Here is a 21,217-nt window from a genome sequence, read left to right as displayed (position 1 = left end):
GTACTCAGTACCCCCTTACTGCATGTGTATCCACTGGTATAGAGTATATTTGTTGAAATATAGTATTATCTATTAGTGCAGACATACATGTAATTGTTATCCCTTGAAGCTCAAAATCGGTGTATATATACACATATCAAATTGTTAGCCCATAACAAAAAATATTTAAAAAGCCGCAATTTTTTTATCTTTTCGTGTCAAACAAATTTCACAAGAAAAAGTGATAAACCCAAAATCCCCTTTCGTGATCTATCAGGCACAGTGTAGATTATTTTCCACTAAGATTTAATGAAAACGGTGTTACTGTTTACTGAATATTGTATGATTATACTCGAGACCGTCAGGCGATTACGAAACGGTGTCAGTTCTCCGAATAAATCATTTTTGTCTGGACAATATGAAACTTTAGAGCCTACAAAGAAATGATGTGGACGTCGATTGTTTTCTGGTCATAGCGTATTTATAAAAGAGATCTGCACTCACGTTATGCCTAATTTAATTGTAATGTCTTCCACAGTATCACAGATTATTAACATATTCAATAGCCAAGGGAGACAATCTTCTCGGTTTGGTCAAAACCAGATCGTCGCCTTCGGATGTCGTTTCCCATATCTTTCCATACAGTCAAATTAAATGAACATTTTCATGGAAAAGTTACTTAGCATCGGCATATATGTCTCTTTGGTGACGTATGATTATAATTATGTGCAGCCTCATTATTTCAATGGTGTAGTCATGTTGTAAATTTTGAATTTACTCGGTGGGTGTAAATACAAAATTTACAACATACAACTAGATGTCATGTGTATTTACACCCACCTAGTAAATTCAAAATTTACAAGACAGTGTGTTCGAATAGATTTCGAGCCACATTATTAGAATGACTCGCTAGTGAAAAAAAATTAAGGAAACTCTCCTCTGCTCAATAATTCAGCACCGATACCTTTGAAAATCACACCTTTAAGCCCTTAATTAAACTTGACAATTTTACACCACAAGCACGATGTTTTATATTTCAGACACTATATAAACATGTACATATAGTCTGTCATCTCCCATCCATCTACTTTTCATTCTATTTTACTCCGACCCTCGTCTGTACATGTAACTTGCAGTCTTATTGCGTTATATCAGGCCCATAGTAAGTTCTGCATCTGACTCAAAACTGAAGTATATGTGTTGCTTACCGATTTCGACAACAGATATTCCTCTTTCTTTTACTTAACATTTTAATCATACTCAAGAAAACATAACCAACACTTGTCTTCAAATAGGCAACTCTCATTTCTACTTTATTAACCGTGCCCTTTATCCAAATAGTATCTTACTATCCAGATATGAAAAGACGATGAGTTAAGCACAATATAATAGGGGCACCAATCAAATGAAACTTTCAGTATCAAATAGATGAAAATAGCGTTAAAAAATCTTGGTTTTCTTTTTAAAGTTCATTTAAAAGCAGGCAATGTGCTCCTTCTTCTATTTTTGAGTGATGCAAAAAGAACAAGAATGAAATCAACGACAACGAATCAATCAACTGATCACGTGATCACCGGTCTAAGATACTGGAGATAAGTACATGTCTGATTTAGACGATCATGAAGAGTTACACACAGAATCTCAGTCAATGAAACTCTGAGTCTGATGAAACAGTCTCAAGGAGTTCCTGTCTAAAAACATCAGTACCATTTCAACAGAATTATAACAAACGACGGGGAGAGTGCGTCTGATTGTGTACTAAAAACAGAACTAAGTCACTGATAACATTAGACAAACAAGCATTTCAATTTCTTTGCAGACTGACACTTCTGGTGAGACAGAATCTGGAACGGTTTTGAAAAAAAGTAAAAAGATAAAGGTTTTCCAAGTCGACGAGAAACAAACTGTTGAAGGACTTATACGATACCAGCCCGATTATAGAATATAAAATAGAGCTTTTCCAGTGTGTAGCTTCACGGTTAGGAAAGATCAAAGCAAGAAGTCAGGTGTGACGCAAGGGATGAAATGTGTGAGAAAAACAATGCACAGCAATCAGTCACCAAAACACCCAAGGAGACAGAAAGCAGAGAGGAAGTGAGAATGTTCGAAGTTTCCACAGATTCTTTATAAAAAACAAAACATTCCAGATATATAGACTGTCGGATGCCAAACAATCAAACCACGAAAGCAACGCAACGAGTGTCAAAGAACTGTTGAGGATCGTTAGTGAGGCAAACGGACACCTAACCCCTAACCTCTGGGTATGAAGCTGAAGTTTCCTCCATCTCCAACAAAAAGGGCTGTATTGACATCAAAGTCGCCGAGTATGCGTAAACGTCTTGAATATCTATAATGAAGCATGACTTTATGAAACTAGAACCTTAGTGCCCTAAGACACGATAGAAAATCCAATCATCTTTTATTTATGTTTTCTCAAAGCAGTCGACATGGCGTAGATTTTTAATATCGTTGCATTCAGACGACAGACTCTTTGGACGTATTTTACCTTCCGGTTAGGGTTTTGCGTGTGTCGAATTTGTTTCTTGCAATTATATGAAATATGGTTGATTTTTTCGCGCGGCGAGATGAAGAGTTCGGTTTAGTTTGATGCGTGTCCAGCGGGTCGATCGTTTGGACAGTTCTTACAAGGACACGCCTCAATGTTAGGTCAGCTGTAGACGGGCCTAACCAAGCGTGACGATCACAGCAGACGACAAGTACAGGTATCAGCCCCACCTGCTGAAACTGCCCCGTCATCGACAGCTCAAATCTAAATTGTTCAAACTACAAAAGTATAATCAATTTCAAATCTAGTATAATCCCCTTAGACCCACTGATCAGGGATTTAACAATTACAAAAAGATGATATCACATTCGACGAAAAACAAAATTCAAAAGACTCGGATGACCTGTCATTAATAGATATCGATACAATGGAAGACATCTTTATCTTGATGTTTGTAAACAAATATTATCCAGAATAAATGAAAAGGGGGGTTTAAGATTTAAATAGTGTCTTAACTTGTTGCGAAGTTTTTGTTACTAAATTCACAACTTTCGTAGTTTGTGTAAATGTTGTCAAAATAGAACCCGCTTTGAAAAGAATGATTAGTCAGAATTTCGGTTTTCATACTACAGAGCATTCATAAATTTTCTTTCCATACAATAGTTTTCAGTAACCTAGGAACATGATTTAAACTATTTCAAAAACAGATGTTATCCGACTCGATTACATCATTTGAAAAATTGTATGGATTTGACGTAAACTAGATAGACAGTATTTCAGCGAAAATAAGATGGGCTTTAGATAGAATCTGATATCGTTCCTGAATTGAGAGGGGGCTGTCAGGTTCCGATACACGCAGAAGATTAAGATGGATTGAATTGGTGAAGCTGGGATTTCGTTCGCAATTTACTTATAAATCCAAAGATATTAAAGTTTTTTTTCTTCTTTTGTTCTCTTGTAAAAATAAGTGAATCCGTCGATTTTATCGAAGCTCGTACCGAACTGCAGGGTAACATGTAAAAGTGCTGTTTCATTTTGTTGAATGACAAAGACCACGTGATATAAAAATTCAGCTCGCGTATACAGTTTCTTAATACTGTTTTCTTTAATTGAAATATCTGACTGATTATTTTCTCTCATTTTATTTATTTTTAGTCGTGTAATCGGTTTTTAATCTAGCTTGATTACAGAATCATTCGTAACACACGCGAAGAGTCAGGAATCAAAATTCCTTCCACGTCGAAAAAATGGCAGAACTCAGCATTAAACATAAGATTCCATTCCATCACATACGATAGAGAAAGAATAAAGGCATTGTTTGTGAAATGTCAAATTTGAACTAGATTATTTTACGATTAAAAAAACCCCATCCTTGTATTTTAACAGTTGTTTACCGATATCTGCGCCATATCATTATTTCATTTTTACCCCCCCCCCCCCGCTTCTTTTTCTATCCCCCCCCCACCCCTGCCAAATCCTTCTGAGCCGAGTACATGTAAGTATGAATCAGGGGTCCCGGCGCCAGTTCCTGTCCATCCCCTGGGTACAAAACAACCTTGCTTACGTACAAGATCGGGGGTGCACTTGTTTTCCTAGGTTCCTTATTCATACACATATATATGTATTCGGTAAACAGATAATGATTATGTGCCTATTAAGCTGTGTTATAGAGAGATTGATGTCCGTGTCAGCGCATCAATACTGTACTGTCAATCAAGCGTACACCGATCGCTCCCCCTGGGGCGCCCGACCAGCTCTGTACAGCCAGGACCACTGAGGCCCCGGGACAACCATATAGTTGTCTTACACTGCTGGGGTCTACTAACAGAGTTGTCTTAGTTTTTAAATCGACTTTTTTTACGGGTGTAAAAGTTATCGTTTGACAAATGGGGGTGTGACAATTGACACCCTCTGCGCGACCCGGGAAGATAAGATCATTGTGGGGTGACACGGGTGATTAGTGGACTCTGTTTTAATCAGTGACTTCTTGTAACTGACCAGGAAGCTGGTCTATAAGGATTCTTAAAGAAAGAGAACGAAAGAAAAAGCCCTGTTCTAAAAAGTAAGTACAAATTAACTTTGTAAATGAAGTCGAATTTTATCCGCAACTCGCTTAAATGCTTTTGCAAAGTTTTAAGTATGATTTTTTAAAAGACCTCTTTAGTGTAGTTTGTCTTCGTTGTAGAATTTCTTGGAGAATTTGTTGTATTTTTCATTTCCAAAAGATTTTGTGGGATGTGAAGGGAAAATTATAATTTTCATATGTAAAGTAGGTCCAGTATGATCATATGATATCGGAATAGAAAGTATTCTATGGGCCTCTGCTCCACTAAATACCATGGAACAGTGTATTCTTCATGCTCATTTATTAAATGTATAGTCTTTCTCAAGGATCCCATATAAATATACTAAGATTATCAAGCCAAACAAGTAGGATTTGTGTGTAGATGGGGAGAGTCGTGTCGTATGTCTCAACCATTTTGGTTTATTTTTGCGTTTATGGCCAACGTTTACCAGTAAGCCACAGTCTTCCCGCCAAAATCGCCTCGTTTATGTCGGCGATTCATTAATTTTATGGATCGACAACCCAAACCAGTAAAAAAAACTCTCATTATGTGGTATTGCGTTCAGTCAACAGACGAACATGTATCATCGCTTTATGTTTTCGATTCTTATAAGAATCTTCAGGTTTATTTCGAGTTGGCAAATGATGCGCTTTTTCTATATCTGCAAAGGTTTAGGTTAGCAACCTGCATAGACAAGACTGTGTTATCTGGAGTAATTTGCGTTTTGTCACTTTTAATGTTAACCAATGATGACATAACACGATATAGCATTTTCTCGATATATAGTACATGCATGTGTGCGTATCATGTGCAAGAAATATTTGCACATCTGTCCCCTTGGTGAAGGTAATAATCGATGGACAGACCTTTCTGCATGTTGACGGGTTTTATGAGCAGCACATCATGTAAATTACGACCCAGGCGTCAAGTAAATCTTGTCTTCCCCCTCAAGTCTTGTAGAAGACATGGCGAGGTGACACCTATAGTCCTACACCGTGTACGAGCTGCGACCACCATTATTTCCTTCAAACGACATGACAGCAGAAAAATCAGAGACACTGACCAACAGATTGATCTGTTTTATTTTGTATTTATCTTCTTTTTCTTTGGGGAATAGGGTTCCTTCTATTTCATTTTATCAAGAGGGCTGAAAGGTTGTGGCCATTATTAGACATTAATATGAAATCTCTTTGAGGTGAAGAGCCCTATATACAGTTATAGGAAAATGAAAATTTTAAGGCAGATATGATTTGCAATTTGTTATCCACCCAACTTCCTGAAATATGACAGACATTACTTTTCGTATTTGCATAATCATTTATGATTTTTTCATGCAATGGCATTTAAGTGATGCCATATTTTAGCGCTGTTCTTATATTCTTATACAAAAGAGATTCAAATGAGAGAGAAAGATATACAAAAACGTATAAAGGTCAATAATAGACCAGTCTGCATGTACAATGTACATCAAAATGTGGATTTCATTAATACCAATTTGAAACTTATTGGAATTCTCTGGGGATTCTGGCATTTGAAGGTTGTTGGACAGTGTAAGGAGAAGCCTTGTAGTGGATAAATTCTACTGGAGATTAGTGGCTAACGAATCAAACATGACATAGGAATGACTGAAATGAAGAACTCACATAATTAACTGGAGCTATCTAAACAAACTGATGAATTGCTTGTACTGCTGTTACGGTAGACATGAATTGGAAATCAGACTCGGTTTAAATCTATAGGCTCGTTGACACGGATTTAAGATGGAGGGGAATATTGGCGACTTAGAAGGCTCCGTCGCGAGTTAAGAAAGCCTCATCAAATAGATAACATCCGCCATAATTTCAAACATTTATAGAAAACGCCTTTGTTTTGAATGGTAACAGGGTCTATGGGTTAGCGGTTTACAACAAACGGGAACCGTATGAAAATATTTATGACTTCAGAAATGTACCACTGATCCCTTTATTGTTCTTCATTGATGTTTCAATGAAGTTAAATCTGATAAAGGTGTTAAGAATTGCACCTGATTTAATCAGTGTGCATCGCGTCCTGCTGCTCGGAACTGCCTCGGGGTTTTTCGACAAATTAGACAACTCTTTTGCCTCAGGTACTATTGTACAATGATCACCACTTTTTTTTTTATTTGTAATCAGTATATCAGATCATCAGATGATGGGTTTTTAGGAAAACAATCATAACAAATCGGTAGAGCTGACAACCATTCTTTTGTTATGTGTGACTCACAGAAAGCATGTTATGTAACATATTTTTGTTTCTTAGACAATCGCTTTATCAATATTTTTATATGATAAGAGAACAAAAGACATAGAGATCTATACTGTGGAGGTCAGAGGTCGTGAGCTGTTCCATTACTTTGTGTTCGTGTGATTTAAGAACATAGTTTATAACCCTCAGCTGAATTGCAAAAAAAAAAAACCAAAAAAAACAAAACCCAACCACTAATATATGTAGCGTCTTCAGAATGATTTACTGAAGAAAAAACTGATAATTCCCTATTTTACTGACATTATCAAAACAAACAGAGGATACATAGAATTCAATCTCTGCTATCAGTGACCGAGTCAACCAACGATTGACTTAATGAATACTTATCGTCCATTATCACCTTCAGCAGGCCGGAAGTGCAAAGTTTCTTACGAGGTCTTGTCATGACCAATGCATGGATAAAACGTCAAAAATAATTGGTCTGAATAAAGCAGAAAAATCCCCACACTAACGATCCAAACGAATCTATAAACAGCAGTAAAGTACGGAGTATACCGGAATTTTTTTTAAGTCCTTCAACTTTGCAAATAACCGTTTTATCAGATAATTATTACTGGAATTTTACTCCAGGGTATTTTTTTAAAATAATTTTTATATACGATTAAAATGGCAATATCATTCGAGGGTATATACTTGTTATTGTGCATGGTCTAGTTGCTAAAGAAACGTCAATTGTAAAGAAAACTTGCATTATCATGGTAACGGGAGTCGTTAAATTATGCAAATTATTTAACAGAATTGTATCCTTGTCAACCGACTTGTTATCATAGGGGAGTTTATGTTAAATAAACTGAAAATCGTCGCATTCACGGGGTGTAAAATATCTGAAGGTGTTCGTGGTATAAGAGCAACACTGGTACAGTTCTATTCATGCAACCGTGTAATTGGATCGAAATTGAAAAATATTTTAAGCTACCGTAATGAAAACAGTCTCACTTCTATTCTTGAGAAATTGAGGGGGAAATCGCAGTTTGTAAAGCACAAATATACTTTGACACCTGTTGTCTACCTGGGCTATCTACCTGTCTGAAAATTGAAAAGACCTGAATTATGTAATGGAAACTGTCACCCCTGACACGGATGGATGCACAAATGACTCTGGCGAGCGACCCTGCGTCCATTGCCCGATAAAATCAAAAAGAGAGGGCCGTTGTCTTGGATACCCAAAAGTTTCATTTACAATGAATTACATTCTCCAGGTGATTCTATATCAGATAGACATTGAAAACAATACGAAAATGTAATACCTGGATTAGAAATGTACCTGACATTTTGAAATGCAAACTGAAATTCTATAACTGTTATGAGTAAAATAAAAAGGAATCCACTCATGATGTATGGTATATAATTATACACTGGGCAGTCTTGATATGACATACACATTAATGTATTCTGAATACCAAATTATACCCCATGATTGAGACCAAAACTTGGGTTAAAATGTTTATTTCAGTTTTTTTGGTTGAATCGTGACCTTAGCTAGTCTTGGCTTTCTGGTTAATAAAGAAGATTGCAGTGCTTCTCAGTGGAGGTATCCCAGACCCCTTCCACAATCTTTGGCGGTTCTTTATCGAACAATAGGGTGGTGTGTTTCGCGTTATTCGAATAATTAACCAAAACAACCCCCTTCTCTTTTATCGATAATTAAAAGTGCTTTGTTGGGTATATTTCTAACTCCTCTAAAACGAACAGTAACCTTTTAGATATGGATATCAGTCGCGAAAACAAAGTGTTGGAAAATGTGATAGTATTAGCAATAATTCATTGAGGTTGTCAAAGGTTATTTATCTGAAGTTAAGAATGCTTAGAAGTAGTAATGCATCTGCTGAAATGATTAGACTTCTTGCATTTCATCTCAGCTTGCTCTCTGCTAATAAAATTTTCTGCACCAACCCTCGCGACATGGACCGAATTACGTGTCGTCTTTGTTTCTACAAGCACGTGCCCCCTCCCTGGAATTAATTTATCCCCCGTCATCGATTCTTCACACGGACAGTGGTCAAGGAATCCGCCGTGATTAACCATAAAATCTCCAGATTAATAATATTTGCATAGCCAAATTGGATTGACTGTAATATTTACTGACACAAAAGGATCAAGAACTTCTTTATTTTATAGAAATTTGCTGCAAAATCTGTTGAAAGTGGGACATCTTAATGTTAACCGGTGATATAAAACCCTTTTTGCTCGTTGAAGTCATAAGATTAATTATATTTGCACGGTAGAATTGATTTGAGCCCAATATTTACTGTCACACCGGGTTCGTAAAAAAGTTCTATTCAGAAAATCTTGGGAGATGACTAAGACTATCTAATCTCAGTTCGCCATCGTCACCTTTTTTTATTCTTCAACCTTCGAGCCAAAAAACAATGGACTCCCACAGAACGTGTTATCGCAAGCTGATGAGTTTTTAGTTGGCGCGTCTCCGAATCTTCACACGCATTGAATTCGGTAGTTATCAGTTAAAGTGTCAATTCCGTAAATTAAATGTATCCTTTTTATTATTAAACGGTCTAAAACAATGGTCTCATACTCGTTTATCCTGCATGCGTCTTAAATTACAGCGATAATTTTTTGATTCGCATGATCCAAGTCCGATTCTTAAAAAAATCGGGTGCTGATAAAGGTACATAAAGTTGGTATCTTTCCCGTTGTTTGGATAGGTCGAGACCTCCCCATGATGATTTTGGGTCCTTTGTTTACGCTTATCCGGGCTTTGGTCATTCAAGATCAGATTTTCATCCTCTTATGAATCAATTTATAAATGATTTGGTCTAAATTTAATTCGTTCAAAGTGTTTAAAACTTGATGACAAATGCTCTATTCCCACCGCTTTAAAATCACCAGTGTCCCTGGGGGCGGTAACTGGGTCTAAGATTTAAAACATACAAAATTTAAAAATGTCCTCAAAAATTTCTCCTTTTATCTTGCAATATAACTGTTACTCATATGATGAAAATCGGATTCTCGATCGGCTTAAAAAGAATTTTAATTAGATGGAGCCCAGCGTTTCAAGCGAAAGGTAGAAAAGCAAAATGAGGAATTAGAAAGTTTTTAACAAATGGTGAAGCAAGTGCTGGTATATTTGTGAAAGGGGTATTATGATAATTGACAATACGATGATACTAGGATTAAATGTTCAAGATATTTATCATAGTAAATGCGCTGAGTGCCTCGTGCTTGAGAACCGCATCAATACGCCAGCGGGATTTCCCATTGGCTAGTAAATAGATAGGGGGCGTGACTAAGCCATGAAATTGCACTGCAACAAAAAGTTTGATAATGAGAAGAGAACTTTGATGTGTGGACAGTTGTGTTTTTCCGAGGGTTTACTGTGAATTAGGTGTGATTTTCTAGTACAATAGAAAGGTAAATTTTGGTCTGCTACCGTGGTGCGAAACAAGGAACTCATGTAAATTACTTTACGCGTTCGTGGGCCACTTGTTTGTATACAGTCTCGCAACCACATGCTAAATTTCTAACTGGCAAATATTTTGACTTTGTTGATCTGTTTTAAGTATTATTGCCTGCAATGTTATGTAAATATTTATGATTGCTTTCATTTTACAGGAGAGCAGACGATTCATTAGGAGAAAGAGGGAAAGAAAGAGAGGCACTATCGTATTTTTTAAAGTTGCGGGTAAAGATATTTTGACAGCTAAATGATGTGAGAGGTTATGAATTGTTTTAGTGCTACCATGTGTTTAAAATATTTTGATAACATCAGTGTCAAAGAAAACGAATCTCCATTGACAACATCAAAATGAAAATCCCCATAAATCGCTCAGTGTCTAAACGGACGTGTAGCATCAGAGCTGAAGAGATATGATTTAAATCTTTGCGCCTGGAATTTCAACAAATCGTAAAAATGCGGATGTATTCTGTTTTCCTAAGTGTCTCCATCTTCGCATCCTGTATCGTCGGGGAAGATATCAATGTCGTCTACAGCATCGACGAGGAAACTCCGAATGGAACGTACATCGGGAACGTCGCAATGGACTCTAATCTTAGATCTCAGATGACTGAAAGTGACTTTAAAACACTGAAGTTCAGTCTTCTGTCGGGGGAAAGCTATGTTTCTATGTTTACAATTGATGAGACATCAGGAAACCTTTACACTGCTAGAGTTGTCGACCGTGAAAAGTTGTGTCCCTTTACCGCCGTGTGCAAGATATCTTTCGAGGCTTCTGCAAAATCCACCATAAGAAGCTTTTTCACAAAAATCAAGCTCGTCATCTATATCCAGGACATTAATGACCATTCTCCGGTGTTTCCGAGAAGTTCCATGAGTCTAGAGATTCCTGAGTCCACACTCATAGGTAACTCGTTCACAATCGACGGTGCCAAAGATGCAGACACTAGCCCTAATTATACACTGAACTCTTACACGTTAGAACAATCCGACTCCCCGTTCTCCCTTAGCTTTGTCCAGAACCTCGACGGTACATCCGTTGTGAAGTTAGTGGTTGATAAAGAACTTGATAGGGAAGTTCAGGACTCCTATAACCTCGTCGTCATTGCTGCCGACGGCGGGAATCCCCCAAGGTCAGAGAGGTTACTCGTGAATGTCCGGATAACAGACGTCAATGACAACGCTCCGATGCTCAGCAGCACGATCTACAATGTGTCGGTGAAAGAGGATGAGCCGGTGGGATCTGTGATACTGACCTTGAAGGCAACCGACCTTGACAGCGGCAAAAACTCGGAAATAAGGTACCGATTAAGCAATCACCAATCTGAAAATATCAAACAACTATTTGAAATAGACGAAATCACTGGCCAGTTAAGAATTGCAAAGCCTCTACCTTATAACGACGGGAACCCGTATCGGGTCATTGTGGAGGCAAGTGACCTTGGTGACCAACCCTTGACCGTACAAGCTTCGGTCAAGGTCTTAGTCGAAGATTCTGCTAATAACCCTCCAGAGATTCACGTCACACTTCTGCCGACGTCAGACATTGCTCGTATTTCTGAGGACGCGTCCGTCGGCGCTGTTATTGCGCATGTCGTCGTCATTGATCGGGATTCCGGTATGAATGGTTACGTCACTTGCATGCTTGACTATCCGTATTTCAAAATCGATAGACTGGAAGTTAATGAGTATAAAGTGACTGTTGCTCAACCATTAGACAGGGAACAGTTGCCCAATCATACCATTACAATCGTCTGCAGAGATGCCGGGACTCCGTCCTTGACCTCAACTCACACATTCTCGGCAATTATCTTAGATTCAAACGACAATGCGCCAAAATTCAGCTCCAACATCTATCAAGGAAGTATTCCGGAAAATAATCGCAAAGGAACACAGGTCATACAAGTACAAGCAACCGATGTAGATCAAGGACAGAACGGCGAAGTCCAGTACCAGCTACTGCAAAATAACGTTACTCAGCAGTATGAACTTGCAATAGACTCTAGTACTGGCAAAGTGACTACCGGTATTACATTTGACCGTGAAACCACGCCCACATTTGTGTTCAAGGTCATCGCCTCCGACAAAGGTCCCACACCCCTGTCGTCAACGGCTACTGTTATGGTCAAGGTCATTGATGAAAATGACGTCGCTCCCGCTTTTCTGGAAAAAGTGTTTCTATTTAAAGTATCGGAACAGAAGGCAGCAGGTACTGTAGTGGGGAGACTAATTGCCAGGGACTTTGATGAGGGGGTCAACGGAGAGTTTGAATTCTACGCCGAGAGTGGGACTCAGCCCTTCGAGGTCGCTAAGGATGGCGTGGTCAAGACCACCATGTCTCTGGACAGGGAGAAGCAGGAGGTGTACGACTTTACAGTGTTCGTCACGGACAAGGGCCAGCCTCCTAAATCCAGCTCAGCTCGAGTCAAAATTACCATCGACGACGAAAACGATAACAGTCCTAAATTTGTTTTCCCTTCTAGTACAAACAATACAGTTTTGGTGTCTCAAAACACAAAACCAGGGGCGATTATTGCTCGCATACGGGCAGTGGACCCCGATAAGGAGCAAAATGGTGAAATAACATACAGCATCGAGGGTGCGAATTTTTCTGAAGTGTTTTATTCCAACAATCATACGGGTGATATTATCGCTAAGAAAGGACTGGAGGAATATTCCGGTCAAACTTTCAGCTTGGTGGCTGTTGCAAGGGATCTTGGGTCAGCGTTTCAGGCGACTCGCGTGGAGTTCTTTGTCCGAGTGGCCGGAGCTGATTATCTGGACTCCACCAGTCAAACAAACATTACCATAGTGATCGTGTTAGTGACCGTGACCTTGGCCCTCTCTGGCTTCATCATCTTGACAATCTGCATTATCCGATGGTTAGACCATAACCGTAAAAACCAAAAAGACATAGTAAAAGTAGAAAAGACATTTTCCTCTCCAAGTGACACCACTGAGGAAGTGAATAAGTTATCTATTGCAAATAGATACATCGAAGGGGCAGATGACACGAGTAGGAAAATATCAAACATTTCTAGATATGTTGATCATTCGGAGATCGAGAAACGGCCGAGGAATCAAGTGACCTTCGCCCCGTATACCAAGGACGAGGAAACCAACTTCAGTGTCCCCAACCCAGTATATGGGGTAAGTTCAAAAGCATTATTGTACACGTAACTTCATGTAAATAACCACATCTGTCATGGAACTGAACTACATGCATGTCTTATATATCAAAATTTAGGTTAAACATCAAAAGTAATTAAACACGAAAAGATCAAAACATATTATAAGATTATTTGTAGGACTCGTGTGGAGAGTATCGTATTGATTATACACTGTTCAGATGGCCGACTTTGTAAAAGCTGTTTCTATTAAATAAGACCAGGATGCGGTCATGTTATCCATATAGAGAGTTATACAGCACTGACAAAGGGCCATACACAGAAGTGTTTCAATTAATACCTGTTGTATTCATACCTGTCGCACCTGTAACGAGCAACCCCTTTCACATCACGAACCATTTCATCTAATTAAATCGAAGTTAAGCCATTATTGGGAGTGGACGTTGGCTGTTCGGTTGAGATGAATAATTTACATGTTAAGTCGGTTGGGGATAGGGGGCTGATATCTAGCTGTCCTTGGCGGTGTAAGGCCCTTATGTAACGCCCTGTTATGCTCCCTATAGACGAGGTGGTACTTTATTAACACGTATCAGCGATAATGATCAAAATGATTGACCAGTGTAAGAAACTCATTGTTAATATTTAGTCACTCTCTGATTATTCAGTAAATAAACATATTCATCATCACGGAATCAGTCATCTCTATGCTACAGAAGTAAGGCAATACCCCAGGGTCTCTATTAGGGCGTAAATCTTAAAATGGACATACATCGTACATTGAAATTTAAAATCTCTAACATCTCTCCCCTTCCATCCAATAATTCTGAAGGCAATTTATCCTTTGGCATTAGGTAAATCTGTATTTCATTATTTTAACCAGAATTGAAGTACTTCTTAATGTTTTTCGTAGTAGCTCCCGTCTTAGAACTGCCATTGAATGTGATTTTTCTTTCATTTAAAACAGAATAGAAAAGAACTTAACTGTTCTTTTTTCGGCCATTAGTGAGCTAAAATGAGATATTGAAAAAGTAGAGTCGAAATTGATTTTGAATAAGATCTGGCTACTAGAAATCTTGGAGGGATTCCGAACAAATCCTTCAGTGTTCCAGATCCCCAGGAAATAATTCTCGCATTACATATCCTCATTGAAATAAACTGTTTTCACACGTGAAACCAATTTCTAGCATTCAAACGGTGTTTAGACTTAAGCTTGTTTGTCGACAATGCTAGACAGAATTTGTTTAGACAACTTGAACAGTTTCAGATTGGGACTAACCCATACAATGAAATGCATCCTTGCAGTTCCTGTAAACCCGCTAACACGCACGCCCGCCCGGACGGGGGGTCGGAGGGGGGCTCCATGTCCCTCGTTTATTTGTGAATAGGGGGTACTTGAGTTTTTGCCTTGAAGTTTGGTTTTTGCCATTTCCGTTCATGATACCACGTAATCTTGAAAACATTAGAATCTACTTCAGTCGAAAATTGAACACGACAGAGAACAAGACTGCTGGTTTGAGATCAGCTCGATTTCTCTAGTTCCTCCATGTTTTCCCAAGCCTACAAACAGAATTTAATTAACCAAACTGAAATCAGACCGATCAAATTCATCGAAGGAAAAACGCCGGCGGTTGGTCATCCAAATAATTCATATCTTTATGAAAAATTAGAGAAAGAAATTGGCCCATTGTTTTAGATATGAAAGCACCGCTCAACATTATTAACAAATAGCACTGTTGGTAGGAGAGTTTAATCCCCTAGAACAAGTGGTTGTTCATTTTAGTAAAAACAGGATTTCATTTTTCATCATTTTATCAGTCAAACGTTTCACACCTCAAGATGAGTTATCGGCAAGTTAAATCAAGGGGGATCACTGCGAAATTAATGGTAAAACACGATGAAGTCGACATGGTGTCGAACTCCGATAAGATATCGGCCAATTTCCCCGCTATTTATCCCCCGATAAGCCACAGTTAAAATATATCGCATGTCAATATAATATGTATTAAAGAAGCTTGTTAAATTCTTGATAGACTCTTGCTCCGCTCCATCAAGAGCGCATGTGTTAAATTTAGGTGCCATGGGGTGTTGATGGCTATATGATGGACAACACCAAAGTTTCTCCAAAACCTTAGTTCTGGTTCTCTGGGAATGACCAAGATCTTTGATTATATCCGCAGTGGCTACAATTTTAGCTTTGTGTCTGAACAGATGTATGTATTGCTACCAAGGGTCAGTTTCTTCGTTCACCTTTCTTTGGCATCTGGGAGATCTCAAGGGACCGCATTACACCGTGTCACTCCGCGTTTTTTATAGTCTTTGTAGCCTCGAGAACAAGACGAAAATCAATTCTGCAAAAAGCCATCACGATTTGGAGTCCAGATCTAGAAAAATTATAATAAATGTCCATCACGATGCCCCGGATTTTGAGATGAAGGGATAAACCGGCATTCCTTTAACTATGCTTCTGCTAATAATTCTCTGATCTTTCGAAGTCATTAAGACGGGCAAATAAGCCAATAATAGAAAATACAGATTGTGAAATCCCAACATATGCAGTAACGCGAATGCAAAAGAAAACAAGCAAAGATAGTGTTAGTCATTAAACTGGATATATCTCTGCAACGGCAGAATTATGTAAAATAATAAATATAAATGTATTCTTAAGGATTTACACATTTTTTTGCACCAGCCGAATAAGTTAGCATACACAATGTATTAAAAAGGAGTGTTTTGACAAATTCTTGCCTATGTGCACAATTTTTAGGCATGCCACATATTTCATATGCTGTAAAGTTTCGTTAATTTGTGAAACCTTCAGGGTTAAGTGAACATGTTTTTGCACCGTTTGCAATGCAGGAATAACAAAACATTTTGAGGAGTTCTCTTCGAAATGATGGAACGTTAAAACGTCAATGGTGTTAAACATAAGATTTCAAATAAGAGGCAACCGCTTCATATGTACCATGAAAAGCCCCCTTTACGTCTTTTTGCCGGAAACGCGGTTACCTATTCCAAGAATTTTTTTTATTTTACAAAATTCTTAAAATTTATAAAACTAGTTCCATTAATGCGTGGGTACGGAAAGATTTCTTCAAAACACATATTCTGATCATGTTTACTAGATAACATACGATTTTCTCACAATGTATAATACATTTTGCTGGTTGAATTCCGTATCATATTTTTTTCAAGAAATAACTGTTTTGCAAATATGGCTTCGTAACGTTTGTGTAGTAGTCTGCCCATCAGACTGACATTCAATGCAGCAAACGTCCGTGTAACTTCTGGCTAAATTACTCGGAGTTCATCCATGATCATCTAACATTGTACATCAGAATTATGCATAAAAATGGGCCCCCGAACAAGTAAATCCTGGTGCATAGGCTGTTGATCTGTTTATCTAATACCTGATCTGATTTCTTCCTACCTGGGCTACAAGGTGAAGGGAAAGAAAATGTAGGCTATTTGCATAAATTATTCGTATGGAAAAGCCCGAGGAATATAGAATAGATCACAGAGAGAGATATTATATATTAGATGTACATCATTTTTTTTATCATCTCGTTTCGCCTATAATTTTCAAATCCGTGTATAATCTTTTCAGAATACTTCAGCAAAGATGTAGCAAAAGAAATCGGTGATTCTATATAGAGAAAATGTATAATTTTTTGTGTGTTCATCATCTACCACATGTTTAAAATGACACTGCTTGTCTGATTCTGGTATTTCATATTTTATCAGGAAAAAAAAGACGAACTGTTTTGTTGCGTTGTAAGTTTCGGTTTTCAATATGTTATCGCATTTCACACAGACTTTTAAAAAGTACTTGGCATAAAACATAAAATCCCCAATTCATAAATCATGGGATTTAACCAGAAGACCTTTTTAGAATCAGTAAAATCCAGAACATATGTGATTATACTCTTTACCTCTATTGTTTTGTGCGGAAATAAAACGTTCAAAATAGAAAACAACTCAAGACAAGGAATTCTTGTTATATCGCCCCAACTCCCCGTTTTCATCCTCTTTCTTTTCAAATCCCCGTGATAGACAGACTCTGGATACGGGAATTTGTAGAAAGGCAGTCATGCAGAACTACACGTGTCCATATTTTGTCAGTGCAAGCAGTGCAAAAAAGACCCAACAGGAACATAGTTAACAGGTTTAGAGCCAGGATCGCAGGCCTGTCAATTATACTGCATCCGTTTGGCATTTTTCTCCGCAATTCAATTTTGAAATTTTTGGGGGCATATGGAATCTTTTACTTCCGTTTACTATGCATGTATGAAGCAGTTTGGGTGCTTCATATTGTATTGTTTGGTTGTTTCAAGAGTCTTTACAACTGTTTTGGACTTGGGGAGTATATTGGTCGTTCCCTATTTCATTACGTCACAAACTGTCCGCCAATGGAAGCGTTTGTCACTGTGGGGATTTACCTACATCGTGGGTCATCCGGGTATTACAGTTGATTGCAAAAGCTTGTAGGCAGCATGTCTAGGCTACCAAATCATACAAATCCAATTTGCATGGCGCTCCGAATAATACTATAGTATGCCATTCAGTAGAGATGCACCAAACAATGAACATGTTTGTTATCTTTACATCATGCAGGCCCTTGGTCACAAAACTCCTGTCTAATTGAACACTTGATTTATCATAATATACATTGATTGCTTTCTCCATTGTAGGAGCCCCACCCCAGCTTCCCTAGCCACCAGATTGACGATAACCAGAGTAATTGCTCTATGAACTCCACCAACAGTGACAGTGGGCGGGGCCTAAGTGATGACGAAACACGTGACGGAGTGGGCAGAGGGATGCTGTACCACAGCAGGAAAGGTAGCACGTCACACTGAAACTCTCAACGCTTGTCATTTAATGAAGTTAATAAAAGGCTTACTTTTTTCTCTATTCTCTCACAATTGAAAATTATTTGAAACTCCGCAAATATGGTAAATTTTCCTGATAAATACAAAATTATTAGTTGTACAAATGAAATAGCACATGTAAATGTAAAAGTATATATTTTGATTGACTGTATTTATTTGTATATTCTTCTAAAATGAAGTGTTTTGTGATACTAACCGAATTTTTCTATTCATTTTCAGGAAAGGTTAGAAACAATATACCCTATCAGTTGAATATTCCTCATCAAGAAAGGTCGACCAACTTTTTTCCGGATAACACCTCCCCGGTATCTCCCATAAATCTTACGAGGACCGAAAGTTCGTTTGGGAACAATTTTAGATTTCACAATCGCCCCAGCACGAGTTATGACATTCACCATACGTTTAGTTTTAGTGACAAGCCTCGGCTTCAAGAACAGGACAGTGACGGAACTTCCGGAATTCACACCATGGAGGAAATTCCCTCACCATTCTTCTCGGGTAACGTCGTATAGGGCGTTCCCAACAAACAAAAGCATCTCTGTGATATTTCTATATTTGAATGAATGTTTGAACTTAGATATAGTGTATGACTAGCGTTATGCCGTCCCTTTGGATCATGCACTGATGCGCTTGCTGTTTCTGGACCAGTCAAAGACCCGCCACATATAAAAATTCAACTTTTAGCAAAATGGTACGTTAAATAAGGATGACATATATAGGATATCATAGATTTTTAAAGAAGATAAGAATTGTTGTTAGTTTATCTTAATTAAACATTAAAGAATTTTCAAAATAGAAATAAAACGCCGTATGTCTATTTTCCTTTGAAAAACAATTGTCTTTGGATAGTTGTCTTACAATGATGAAGTGACTAATGTATAATAATTGTTTTCATTTTGTTTTCGTTTGTCTGATAGATTAGAAGTTTCCTCTTGAGAGAACTCTTCTGTTCACGTGGATGCGGGACATATTTGCATGCAAATGACCCGGAAGGAAAGACTGTCTCCCACTCCGAACCCGACTCCTTATTAGCAGTTCTCGGAATCTGCCAATTAGACCCGCGGGCTGTCATTACCAATAGGAGAGCAGATTTTATGTCGTCGCTGGTCGTCGTTACAGCAGTACCATCATGTTAATAATCGTCTGCTTCTGGGCGCTCTCAGGAATCCGCAAAAGTGTCAATTTTAGTTCAATGTGTAGCGTGACGTTTACGGTTCAACAATTCTGAACCTTAGAGAAATCAGGTCTAATTTATGTCACTATGATGGTCGTGAATTATTATAATCTTGTCGCATTGTCTGTGATATCAATAAAAAACATTAAATCCCAGTATCTCTTTTGGTTACTTTTTTGCATGTAGTCACGTGATGGTGCATATCTACGTGATGTCTGGAGGAAGGCGGCACGCGCTAGACATGAGAACACCTATCTAGGACGGGTATTGTCCAGGGTTGAGGGTAAAAGTTTTATTTACCCAAATAAGGACAGACACCGCTCCACTCCTTTGCAACGATGATTACTTAAATGTTTTAAGAAAATATCATTTCTTGTAACTAATGCCAGTCGGTCACACAATATAAGAATGGTTGTCAGGAGAACGAACAAAAACTTCAAGTCGACCCTGGGTGTCATATATTACAATCCGCGAGCTTGTGCAACTATACTTGAAACTTAAAGGGTACCTGCAGTGCCGGTCAATTTTTGATATAATGAAGATCTATGTGTAAAAACATCATCCTGAAAATTTTACAGCGATCGCATAAGTAGTTTTCGAGATATTTGGGGAAAACCCGATTTCACACCTGAACGAGTTTTGAATCAAGCCGATTTGGCGCGAGATGAACTGTGACGTCACGGGGTCAACGCGACTGTATGAGAAACAGGACTGTTCGTTTTCTTACATTGTTTTATCGATATATGAACATTTTTTTCTGTTGTTTTATTTCCTTATTAACCCTGGATGACTAAATATACTGTTGTTTGAGTTTAAACCCGTTTTTTATCGAAAAAAAAATGCCGAAATCGAAAAATTGTTTGCTTCATGAATTTAGTCAAATGTGTAACACATTTTGCATATAAATGCACAGCATATGTAGCAAAATGGCAATTAATCAAACTTTTGTTTTAAGAAACATATTTTGTTAATATTGTCATTCTTTCGAATGATTTTCCCGTGACATTATTTACTGATTAATAATATTGATAACACTTATTTAGTAAAAGGTAACGCGGGGTCTATTCCTCGTATAAGGCATAAAATTACAAATGATTTCGCCCGATTATTCAATAATAATGATATAGGACTATTAACAATCAAAATAGTATGCATTCTTTAACAAACAAACACGGGATTATAAATGGATCAAGGCGAAAGTCCAAGATGGCTGCATGATTAAGTCTGTCTCGTATTCTTTTAAAAATACGATAATGGAATTTCATTTTACATTTATTTACATCCTTTGTCAAAATGTTCAAGTTTATTCAGATTTCATAATGCTTCGCTGTCAGTATAAAATTTAAGTAATATGGAGTTAAAGCGTTAACTAATTGCTGACCATAGCGCTCGAAAAAAATTTGCACTTGATTAAATAAGAAATTAAGACCTACGTAAATGTAATTACTTCCGAAATAATTACTTGATCACATAAAAAAAGGTTTAAATTGCTGATTTGTAAATTTGGTCATTATTTCAGTGATTAGATAAGTAACAATTAGGCATTTACTTCGAACATTAGTTTTACTATTTGATAGTCTTTAATCACTGATTGACGGACTATATACATGTATTAGCTTACGAATGCTTGATTCACACAGTCTAATTTATTTTTCTTTAATTCTTATTGTTTAACAATTGAGTAGCTAATTATACACAATTCAATTCACCAGTCCAGAGGTGTGAAACCCTCTCTTTGTTCACCAGACTCGTGTACCATGTGTATACATACCCCAGA

The 21,217-nt window shown here is 37.7% G+C and overlaps 1 protein-coding gene across 3 annotated transcripts; it reads left to right on the top strand.

The window, feature by feature from the left end:
• Window positions 1-4,225: 4,225 nt before the first annotated feature.
• LOC105338457 (protocadherin-11 X-linked) lies at window positions 4,226-19,595 on the top strand. Of its 3 annotated transcripts, none has more exons than XM_011443588.4 (5): window positions 4,226-4,547; window positions 10,408-13,399; window positions 18,066-18,216; window positions 18,486-18,957; window positions 19,184-19,595. In XM_011443588.4, the coding sequence occupies exons 2-4, from the start codon at window positions 10,706-10,708 to the stop codon at window positions 18,776-18,778; spliced, it is 3,138 nt and encodes a 1,045-aa protein (XP_011441890.3). In that variant the 5' UTR covers window positions 4,226-4,547; window positions 10,408-10,705; the 3' UTR covers window positions 18,779-18,957; window positions 19,184-19,595. The 3 variants fall into 3 exon arrangements, with proteins under 3 accessions (XP_011441890.3, XP_011441889.3, XP_034303886.2); XM_011443587.4 differs by lacking the exon at window positions 4,226-4,547 and adding an exon at window positions 10,048-10,206; XM_034447995.2 differs by lacking the exon at window positions 4,226-4,547 and adding an exon at window positions 10,091-10,180.
• The last annotated feature ends 1,622 nt before the right edge of the window (window positions 19,596-21,217 follow it).

Source organism: Magallana gigas, chromosome 2 (genome assembly GCF_963853765.1).
Source record: "Magallana gigas chromosome 2, xbMagGiga1.1, whole genome shotgun sequence".
Classification (NCBI taxonomy): Eukaryota; Metazoa; Mollusca; class Bivalvia; order Ostreida; family Ostreidae; genus Magallana; species Magallana gigas.
This window is presented reverse-complemented; position numbering and strand designations above follow the sequence as displayed.